Source organism: Mauremys reevesii, linkage group 7 (assembly GCF_016161935.1).
Source record: "Mauremys reevesii isolate NIE-2019 linkage group 7, ASM1616193v1, whole genome shotgun sequence".
In the NCBI taxonomy this organism is placed as follows: domain Eukaryota; kingdom Metazoa; phylum Chordata; order Testudines; family Geoemydidae; genus Mauremys; species Mauremys reevesii.
This window is the reverse complement of record NC_052629.1, coordinates 43,474,785-43,486,473: the sequence shown is the minus strand read 5'-3', so window position 1 is coordinate 43,486,473 and position 11,689 is coordinate 43,474,785. Positions and strand designations below refer to the sequence as shown.

At 45.5% G+C, this 11,689-nt stretch overlaps 1 protein-coding gene across 4 annotated transcripts in view; it reads right to left on the bottom strand.

Annotated features, from left to right (window-relative positions):
- Positions 1–620: 620 nt before the first annotated feature.
- Positions 621–11,689, bottom strand: part of RUFY2 (RUN and FYVE domain containing 2) — a 66,397-nt gene continuing 55,328 nt past the window's right edge. The window contains exons 17-18 of one of the 4 annotated variants that reach the window (XM_039481143.1): positions 4,995–5,072; positions 621–3,966 (exon numbers count right to left, since the gene is read on the bottom strand). In XM_039481143.1, the coding sequence (XP_039337077.1) occupies positions 3,823–3,966; positions 4,995–5,072 (222 nt within the window). In that variant the 3' untranslated portion in view covers positions 621–3,822. Of the gene's footprint in view, positions 3,967–4,994; positions 5,073–11,689 lie in introns of those variants that run through there. The other 3 variants (XM_039481144.1, XR_005582741.1, XR_005582740.1) reach the window with 3 other exon arrangements.

Sequence of the window (11,689 nt, the reverse complement as noted above, 5' to 3'; positions counted from 1 at the left end):
ATTAAGGCATTAACAGAAGTTCATAAGTCTGCTGGGGAGGTTTCAGTAGGAGTTCACATCAGGTACTAGAGCAGGGGTGGGCAAACTACGGCCCGGATCCGGCCCCTCAAGGCTTTGGATCCAGCCCGGGGGATTGCCCCCCTTGGCTCTGCGGGCCCGGCGCCGCTCTCAGAAGCTGCCCCCAGGCAGGGGGTTCTGCGTGCGTTGCCCTTCCCTCCAGGCACCACCCCCCACACCTCCCATTGGCCAGGAATGGGGAACCACGGCCAATGGGAGGTACCTGGAGGCCTGGGCAAGGGCAGCTCACGCAGAACCCTCTGCCCTCCCTCCCCCAGGGGCCAGAGTGCCTCCTGGAGTGGCATGGGGCTGGGGACAGGGCAGGCAAGCAGGCAGGGAGCCTGCCCTGGCCCCAGTGTGTGCTGCTGCCACCCCAGAGCCCAAACCACTCCTGCACCCCACCCCCGATCCCTGCCCTGACCCCCTCATACACACTGCACCCCAACACCTGCCTGAGCCCCCTCTCGCAGTGTGCATCCCTGCCCTGAGCCCCCACTGCACTCCACACCCCAACCCCCTTCCATGAGCCCCCTCATATACCCCGCTCCCCTCTGCCTCAAACCCTTGCCCTGAACCCCTTCCTACACTGCACTCCCTCCCACACCCCAAGCCCCTGCCCTGGCTCTACATACAATTTCCCCACCCAGATGTGGCCCTCAGCCCAAAAAGTTTGCCCACCCCTGTACTAGAGCCAGACTCTCAAATAGATAACCGACAAAGCTAAGGAGGGGTGTCGGCAAGAACTATTACCAACTCCCTGATCCCAGTGCTAGATCTGTCTTTGATGCAGTATACCCTTCACTTTGCTGTAGCTTAGAGCAAAGCCCATGGGCTGTTCAGGCAGCCAGAGAATGACAGTTAGGGTGCTTTGGTCACACTCCCTAGGTTGAGGGCTGTCATATAGCTCATTATACTGGCCATATGGTTTATTGACCCTTGGCATTGGTAGACTGATGCAAAAGGGCTATAACATGCTGGAGAATCTGGCCTATTGACTGTAAAGACTCTTTGTAACAAAGAGACCAATTTAAAAAAAATATATTCTGATGAATATCAATAAATCCAGGTTAGTGCTGCTCCTCCTAATACCAAAACAGTATTCCTCTAAGAATTTCTACTGTACAAATACTTTACTATCAGTGCAAATGTACTAATCCAAACCTAGACAATGCACTACATTTTTCTGTCTAGAAATGGTTCTTGTAAATTTTAAAATGTTGACACAGTTTAGATCTCACCTCTTTATTGATATTCATCAGAATACTATTAACTATTAACACTGCAGCTACACAAAGCTCTGGGCTGGTGAAATTCTTAAGTTCCTCAGGAGCACAGCATCTTATCAGCCAAAGCCTTCCCCCAATGGCGAATGCCTAAGTCTAAAGGAAGGGGGGCTAGTGATTTTTCAAACACTCATTTGGTCAAATCAAACCCATTTTGCTCCAGAACAATGTTGTGCACAGCTTAAGTTATGACTATTTCCTTTCCATATTTCACCTCTCTCACCTGAAAAAAACTTGCAATTTTTCTTCTTTATTGACAAATTATTTTCCCCACCTCCACTATCCTCATAGTGAAAACAGGCCAAACTGTTTCTGCTCAAAAAGTTTCCATAACAAAATTCATTTTAAGCAGATATCAAGTCTGGAAAATTTCAGTTCAAAAGGTGAGTATGAAAAAGTTACAACCAGTGAAAACAGGGAGTTAGAACAGAAGATGTTATGCAACCTAATTATAGCTGTCACTGCCAGGTGGCAGCTAAAACAACAGATGATCAACCTATTAACACAAGGTATGTCCTGCTTAGTATTTGGCTATGTCTACACTACTGCAGTAAGTCGCTTAGGTTACGCTAGTCCAGCTATGTGAATAACGTAGCTAGAGTCGACATAGCTTAGGTCGACTTACTGTGGTGTCTACACCGCATTGCGTCGACAGGAGACACTCTCCCGTCGACTTACCTTACTCCTCTTGTTCCCAGTGCAGTACCAGAGTCGACCAGAGAGCACTCTCCCGTTGATTTAGATGCACTAAATCACTGCCCCGGTGCATCGATTGCAGCACCATCAATCCAATGGTAGACATAGCCTTACAACTCTATTCCCCCTCATTTATTTAGATAGCGTTCTTTTAAACAAGTAGTAATACTGGGCTTTAAAACCTTTAATATAAAAGAATTATAGCCTTGTAATTCAGTTGCTCCTTCATTTAATATTTTTCAACTAAATGGAATCACTCCTGGAAGCTGATTGTCTTCATTTTACTAACTCACTACTGAAATTTGCAGTTAGACCACAATTAGTGTATATTTTATTGAAACGTTTAACTTTTAAAGCATTTTACCTTGATGGTAAACATATTTTGCAGTTGGTAGCAGGAACAGAAGGATGTTTATGCACTAACTCAATATTAAGCCTCTAAATAAAGTATTATAATGTAAACTAGGGGATGAAATGTTAAAAAGCAGATAGAATACCGCTAAAAAAATTTGATTTTTCCTTTTTTCGCCACCAATTAAAAGTAAATAAAACATTCTTATATCCTGCAAACATTATGAAAAGAAAAAATTTACTGTAGTGCCTCAGATGGAATATGACCTAAAAAGAGCACAAAATATATTTAATTTACATTTATGGAATCTTTTCCTCCTAAAGATGATTTTTCACTGTAATTAACATATTCCCATTTATCTCAGAAATCTGGAGATCAAAGGTATTAAAAAACAGGCACTATAATGAAACGGTGTTTTGAGTGTGAAGCAGTGGTTTTTTTCCAATGTAATAAGGCAAATACATAACGTACACTTATGACTAATCTAAATTTAAAATTCTGTCCTCGGATATGCATACGGAACATTGACATCAATGGAAGTTGTTTTCATATATCTGAGAGTAATTTCGGCCATTATAAGGGTATATTTTCTCCTAAAATAATAGCCCAGTTTTTAAAAAATAAGTAGATAACATTTCCCTTATTTTTAGTTAATTGTGTAAATACTTATGCTTAATTAAACAAAACTGATTTAATATATTTTATAAAATTGTTTCATTTGTAATGTATTATTTTGAATTAGCCTGCACATTTATTCAAATTCCCACTGTCTGTGTTTGGGTAGAAAAGGGAATAGGTTCCTGTCAAACTTTTGTTCAATGTCCTTTAAATACCATTACATGAACTCTGTTGAAGAAAAACTTCAATATGAAATACTCTCTCCCTTAAAACTATATAAAACCTTTTATTCCTTTGCTGCCTGTTGGGTGCAACAAACAGAATCAAATATTAAAGGTTGGGATCTGTAGAGGAGCACAAGGGTGATAGACACCCATGTCTCATTAAGTTTCAATAGGAGCTGGATACCTAACTCCCTTAGGCCACATCTACACAACAAACCAGAGCAGTCAGTGTTGGGCATTATGGGACAGCTGCTGGAGGACTGTTAGAGTTGACATGGGCAATGCAGCATCTACACTCATGATGCATCGACCATGGCTCAACGCTGCTTGGGAAGGTGATGTTACTATGTCAGCATAACAGGCCGCTTACATCAGTAGAAGACTAAGTATAGACACATGCACAACTAGGTGAACACAAGGTGGCTTACATCAACCTAACTTTGTATTGTAGACCAGGCCTTGGTATGTTTTGAAAATCCAAATCTAAACCGCTTACCTGTATTCCAGGAATATACATGTTAATACTTTACATTATATCTTTTTATATAATATGTTAAATAGCAACAGTTTATAAATATTTTGTAGAATAATTTTATGGCATGTTAGAAGAGCATCTCTGTATAAGAAACGCATGGCAGGAATCACAGACTCGTACAGGCTTTGGCGAGGATGGTAGAGGCAGTTCGTTGTCAGAACAGGCGTTACAGAAAATTTCACCACAGTTTCTACAATGATGCTAAATAAAGATGGAGAGACCAAAGGATATTTTAAATTGAATACAGAAAGTGTTATACATTTGATAATCAGCTGTCATAACAAATACAGAAACAGAACTCTCTGAAATTAAACTTTTAAATTCTAGGTAAGAAGTGTGATGGCTGTTTTGTAAAGATGACAGGACAACACATGAAAAACCCCAATCTGTAATGCTTTTCTAGACAGGCTACCGATCTATGAACCCTCCCCTTTTTTTTTCTGACCAAAGTTTAGTATAACTTAAATTACCAAAATCAAATGAAAATGCACTATAAATAGTTACCACTAACTGGGGCTTGATGCTCTTCAAGACCTATGCATGCAGTATCATTTATGCTGTAAAATAACATGCTAGAAATGTCTTGAATTACATTTGTAGAAGTCAAATATGGGTTTGATTTGAAAATGAAATGATCTGTCCAGAATCTCACCTAGTAGCTAAAAGGATTTAAAATAAAAAAATAAAATGGTTGAGATAATTTAATTTCAGAAGTAGTTAAAGCACATGCCCAAATACAACCTTCTACAAGCTGTTTTAATATTCATATTAATTAAAAAATTCAAAATATTCATTCATATTTTCTTAGTCTCTTGTATAAATATGCATTGCAAACACTGTTTAAATATGACACGCATGCATATCACCAACTGTAATAATTTACTTGAGGCAGTAACAGATCTCAGTGCACTTAAAAAGCTACTTAAAGGTCTGATCCTACAAGGTGCATGGCTCAGACAAACCCCTGAAGTCATGAGTGGGGCTCTGTGCAGGCAGAGGGATCTGCCCACTTGGAGCACCTTGTAGAATCAGGGCCCATGTGTGTATGTATACAACAAACACAGACGGAGAAGTTCAAATATAAGCATTTTAGGGCATGTCCCTAAAATAACTATGAATTAATTCATGTGTGAGAGTCTCTGCTGTACCTCTAGGAGTAGTAAATTGAATGTTCTTTACGTATGACATTTAAAGACTGGGAATTGATATAGATCTCTACCCAATCTTACCTTCCTTTTGGAAAGAGAAAATTCCTTTTCACATAACTTGCAGTGTGTAGCCTCTTTGTCTTTCAGCCAAACCTGTCCCTGGAGGGGAGGGGAGGGGAGGGGAGGAAAAGTTTTTTCAAAGAACACAAAATATTTGTGACACATCCAAATTCTGGGGCTCTTGTGGACAGGAGTGCTCAATAGAAGCACTATTCTTTATTATTTATATTGCAGTAGAATTTGGAGTTGCACCACCATCATGCCAACTGAGATCAGTGTCCCAATGCATGAGGCACTGTATAAACACACGAGAGACATAAGAGATGGATCCTGCCCCAAAAGAACATGCACAGGCTGTGACAGTTTGTACCCAATGTTCACTCTTTTTACAAAACTATGATAAATTTTGTACAAAGTATGCCTTGTGAGGTATCATTTGAAAACTCAATCTGCTGATCATTATTGTCCTGTGTGACAAAGTTCCTCCTCTACCTTGGTGGGTCCTGCGCTTATTGGCGGATTTGCTCGACTCACAGATTCACCATGTGGGTTGGGAAACATCCCAGAGACCTTCCCCTCTGGTAGAAGCCACAGTCCAGGTCAATTCCTCCTGTGTTTGATCAGGAGTTGGGAGGTTTGGGGGGGGGGGGACCCGGGCCCGCCCTCTACTCCGGGTTCCAGCCCAGGGCCCTGTAGACTGCAGCTGTCTGGAATGCCTCCTGGTACAGTTGCGTGACAGCTACAACTCCCTGGGCTACTTCCCCAATCACGGACCTTATATGAGCTTGCATTGTCCAATAGAGAGCTGGACAATACAAGACACACATTTCTGGGGGAAGGTCTGGAACTGGGAAGCTGGTGGTGGTGTCCTGTATGTAATTCATGAGTGAGTGGCCAAAGCATTCATGTAATTCAACTGGGAGCGATTTTACATGTTAGGCTGTGCAAGAGCAGGACCATGAGTAGTTGCTCTTACAGCGAAGAATTGTAAAAGGCACCCCAACTTGGAGATTTGAGGGAACACAGCTGTTCAACAGTCCAGATTGTACCCTGGGTAATGTCACACAGGCTAAATAAACAAGAAGAATAAAGAGTGGAAAGAGGAGGACAGGTTACTCACCTTGTGCAGTAACTGGAGTTCTTTGCAATGTGTGTCCCTGTGGGTGATCCACTTTAGGTGCGCATGCACCCCCTGTGCCTTCGATCAGAGATTTTTGATAGCAGTGCCTATGTGGCCCACACATGCACCATACACATCCTCATGCCCCATACTGAAGCTATATAGGGCTGGGCAGGTGAACTACTTTCAGTTCCTTCTCTACTGCAAAGCCCACAGAGGGAACTCTGAAGCAAAGGGGAGGGAGGCAGGTAGTGGAACACACACACAGGGGGGCACATCTCAAAGAACTCCAGTTATTGCACAAAGTGAATAACCTCTGCTCCTTCTTTGAGTAGTATCCTTGTTGCTGTGCTGCTTTAGATGACTCCCTAGCAGTAACCCTTTAAGGAGGTGGGAGTTTCAGAACAGAGTCCATCACTGAAGAAAGAACTGTGTTGTCTACTGACACATTTGATCTTGCAGCATGAATTAGGGAATAGTAGTCGGAAAATGTGTGTACCAAGGACCTTGTTACAGTCCCACAAATTTTAGCAACTGGAATATCTTTGAGTATGGCTACAGTTGTAGATTGTGATCTAGTAGAGTGTACAGTCACTCGTAGGGGAAGTGTATTTTGAGTAAAATAATAACAGGCAATAATACATCGCTACCCTGATATAACGCCACCCGATATAACACAAATTTGGATATAACGCGGTAAAGCAGTGCTCCGGGGGGCAGGGCTGCGCACTCCGGTGAATCAAAGCAAGTTCAATATAACACGGTTTCACCTATAACGCGGTAAGATTTTTTGGCTCCCAAAGACAGTGTTATATTGAGGTAGAGGTGTACATTCAGAGATCCATTTAAAAAGTCCCTGAGTAGAAACAGGCACTCCCTTAGATCAATCTGAAACAGAAACAAAAGAATCTAAGGGGTCTTCCTGAATGGCTTATTTCTGTTCAAGGAAAAGGCTTACACCCTCAAAGTCCAGTGTATGAAAGACAGACTACTTTGTAGGCTGATGCAGCTTAAGAAAAAAACCTGGAGGGTGAGTAGCTTGGTTGATATGAAACCCAGAGGACACCTTAGATAAGAACTTTGGATGAGGTTGTAAAGATACATTCTCCTTGGAAAACACAGTAAAAGGAGGATCTGCCATTAGAGTCCCCATTTCCCCAACCCTTTGTGCAGAGGTGATGGCCACCAAGAAGGCAGTCTTCAAAGAGAGATGTAGCAGCAAGCACAAAGGGTTGTTTCATGAGGCAGTTAAGAACCAGGTCAAGATCTCACAAGTGGCATAGGGGCTCTAAACTGAGAATCTTGTTGTGGTCAGATGAGCGAATACTGAGAAACCTTCTACCAGATGTAAAGCTGCCATTGCCACTAAATGAAGCTTGCTAAAAAAAAAATTCAGGCCTTTCCATGAGTTCGAGCTCCAACAAGTAGTCCAGGATTGGAGAAAGATACCACAGATAGTATCTTACGCTTACCTTCAGAAATGCAGGTCTAGTAGATTCCTTTCCACTATTTAATGGTAACTTTGTTTTCCAATGGACATGTGATCTCTTGTCCTGAAAACTACTGAGGAACCAAGCTTGCAGTTGCAGCACATTCAGATTAGAATGAAGCATCTGACCTGGATCCTGAGACAACCATCAAGATATGATCAGGAGCTGCCACAGAGAGCGAGAGGTGAGTTTGATGAGGTTGGGGAACCAAACTTGGCTTGGCCAAGTTTGTGCAGTCAGAATGACTTCGGCTTGGTCCTGTCTGATCTTGATAAGGACCTTTAAGAGCAATGGAGTTGGAGGATATGCATAAAAAATATTTTTGGTCCATGTAACGAGGAAAGAGTCTCCTTGAGATTACGGACTGAATCCTCCTTTGGAACAGAATTTCTTGCACTCTGTTTTGGCTGCTGTGGCAAAAAAGTCAACCTCTGGAAATCCCCAAGCTAGGAATATTTTACTGAGGACTCCAGAGTCCAACTCCCATTCAAAATTTAGGGAGAAACATCTGCTCAGGTTGTCCACCATGGTATTTTGTATCCTCAGGAGGTAAGAAGCCAAGATGACTATCCAACTGGTGATGCACCAGTTTCAAAGCTTTATCACTTTGGCACAGAGTGAGGGGGGAAATCCTCTGACTTGATGACTGATATATTTCATGCATGCTATGCTGTCTGTCAAGATCTTGATGGACTTGTTTCTGAGCAGGGAAAAAAGTGGAGGTGAACATTTCTGATCGCACTTCATTCAAACAGATGGATGTGCAAGCGCTGTTCCTTTTGTGATCACTTGCCCTGGACTGTGAGAGGACACAAATGTGCTCCCCATCCCAAGAGGGTAGCATCCAATGTTAATATAACTGTAAGGTGTTTCTGGCTGAACAGTATTCCTGCACAAACTTTGCAATGATTCAGCCACCAGGTGAGTGACTGTAGGATCTATCTAGGTACCGATACCTGCTTGTTCAAACCATGTTTGTTGGGTACACAAACAGTCCTGAGCCATCCCTGGAGACATTAAAGATATAATCTGATGTTGTGTGTCTCAAAATGCAAGCCACCATGTGTCCCAGCAGTTGCAGACATGTCCTTGCTGGAACCTGAGGGTTGAGCTGCACTCTTTGTACAAGATTCCTTAGGGTATGTCTACACTACAAGAGTAGTTCGAGTCAACTTAATTCGAATTTGTGGAATCGACCTTACGAAGTCGAATTTGTGTATCCACACTAAGGACACTAATTCGACTTTGTGATTCCACACTAACGGGGCCAGCGTCGACTTTGGAAGCGGTGCACTGTGGGAAGCTATCCCACAGTTCCCACACTCCCCGCTGCCCATTGGAATTCTGGGATTTCCCCCCAATGCATGCTGGGGGGAAAACTGTGTCGAGGGTGGTCTTGGGTAACTATCAGCATTCAACCGTCACTCCCGCCGGCGGGAAATCAGTTCGCTCACTTTTCCTGTTAGTGACAGGGCGGACGCCACAGCACTCCACTGCGATCATGGAGCCCGCTGCGATCATCGCTGCACTTATGGCCGTTGTCAACTCCTCGCACCTTATCGTCCACCTCTTCAACAATCAGATGCTGAGAAATCGGGCGAGGAGGCTCCGGCAGCACGGTGAGGACATGAAGTCTCAGAGTGGCACAGACCTCTCAGAAAGCACGGTACGCCACGCCATGGAGATCATGGTGGCAATGGGTCATGTTCATGCTATGGGACGGCGATTCTGGGCCCGGGAAACAAGCGCGGACTGGTGGGACCGCATAGTGCTGCAGGTCTGGGATGAATCACAGTGGCTGCGAAACTTCAGGATGCGTAAGGGCACTTTCCTTGAACTGTGTGACTTGCTGTCCCCTGCCCTGAAGCGCAAGGACACCCGCATGCGAGCAGCCCTGAGTGTGCAGAAGCAAGTGGCCATAGCCCTCTGGAAACTTGCCACGCCAGACAGCTACCGGTCAGTAGCGAACCACTTTGGCGTGGGCAAATCTACCGTGGGGGTTGCTGTGATGCAAGTAGCCAACGCAATCGTTGAGCTACTGCTCTCAAAGGTAGTGACCCTGGGAAACGTCCAGGTCATCATAGATGGCTTCGCCGCGATGGGATTCCCAAACTGCGGTGGGGCTATAGATGGGACTCACATCCCTATCCTGGGACCGGCCCACCAGGCCAGCCAGTATATTAACCGAAAGGGCTACTTTTCAATGGTGCTGCAAGCAGTGGTGGACCATAGGGGACGTTTTACTAACATCAACGTCGGGTGGCCGGGCAAGGTTCATGACGCGCGTGTTTTCAGGAACTCTGGTCTCTTTAGACGCCTGCAGGAAGGTAGTTTCTTCCCAGACCACAAAATAAGTGTTGGGGATGTGGAGATGCCTATAGTGATCCTCGGGGACCCAGCCTACCCGCTAATGCCCTGGCTCATGAAGCCCTATACAGGCGCCCTGGACAGTGACAAGGAGCTCTTCAACTACCGGCTGAGCAAGTGCAGAATGGTGGTGGAGTGTGCTTTCGGACATCTCAAGGGGAGATGGCGAAGCTTACTGACTCGCTCGGATCTCAGCGAAAGCAATATCCCCATTGTTATTGCTGCTTGCTGTGTGCTCTACAATCTCTGTGAGAGCAAGGGGGAGACCTTTATGGCAGGATGGGAGGTTGAGGCAAATCGCCTGGCCGCTGATTACGCTCAGCCAGACACCCGTGTGATTAGAAGAGCCCAGCGGGAAGCGCTGTGCATCCGGGAGGCTTTGAAAGCTAGGTTCCTCAGGGAGCGGGGTAACCTGTGACTGTTCAGTTTCTTTACAGAGAAGCTGAACCTGCCCCTGCTTCAGTTACTGTTGACTTTCTTCTGCGGTGACATACCCCGTTCACCAAGTTTCCCCCCTTCCAACACACGTTTAAAAATAAAGTTAATGGAATATTTTTAATTAGCAACGTTTTCTTTACTAATGAATTCGCGTTAAAGGGTTGAAACAGGGACGCAGACTGTGGTGGGTAGGGTGTGCAGTGATGTACAGACCGCTTCTACACTCGAGGAATGACAGGCTCCTGCCCCTAGAGCGGTCTGCACTGCTGGACTGGTTGTTTCAACGGAGACTGCCATCCCTCCTTTTCGGGACTCTGTGTGCGGGGGCTATGTGGCCTTGTGGCGGGGGAGGACTGGGGGCAGGACGTTTACAGCTGGGTGTGAAGGAAGGGGTGAGGGGTGCAGGCTCTGGGCTGGGGGTGGGGGCGTAGGAAGGGGTGAGGGGTGTGTGGGAAGGGGGAGGAGGTGTAGGGGGATGAGGGCTCTGGCTGGGGCTGAGGGTTTGGGGCATTGGAGAGGCTCAGGGCTATGGTGGAAGGGCAGGGTAAGGGCAGCCTGCCTTGCCATTTTTGTATGGCAGGCACTAGGACCCTGGGGCACCAGACAGCATTTCTGCGGGGAGCCGCTCTACTGTCAGGTAGGTACGGAGTGCAGCGGGGCGGGGGGGAGACCCGTGGGGGCCAGGGCCCGATCCAGGCAGGAGCAGGGGAGAGACCCAGCTCCAAATATAGCTGGAGCATGGCACCTTCCGCCTATGCACAGAACATGAAAAACACCTCCCAGACTGACCAGGGTGCCTAGTGACTGCACTATGTGTGTGTGACCTGCTGTAGATCCTGCCCCCGTGTATGTATCCAGGTAATGGTGACTGTCCTATGCAATTACCAAACCCCTCCCCCCCTTCACACAAAGTCTTCTGTAAAGAAACATGACGGAAACAGTAATGAACAGCAAACTATTTTTAATAATCAACTACACAGTGAGGGAACGAAACTGGGATTTGGGCTTGGGTGATCCAGGAAGGGAAGGACTTCTCAAAATTTAGCGAATGAGAGCTTTTTGGTACTTGAGCACTCTGCTGGGGTGGAGTGACAGTTTTCACAGCCCCTGGCGCACCTCCTTCTTGTTATTTTGGGTGAGGGGGGTATGGGACTTTGTGGCGGGGGAGGGCGGTTGCAGATACACTGCAGGGGGGCTCTGTCCTCCTGCCTGTGGTCCTGCAGAACATCCACAAGGCGCCTGAGCGTGTCCGTTTGCTCCCTCATTAGTCCAAGCAGCGTTTGAGTCGCCTGCTGGTCCTC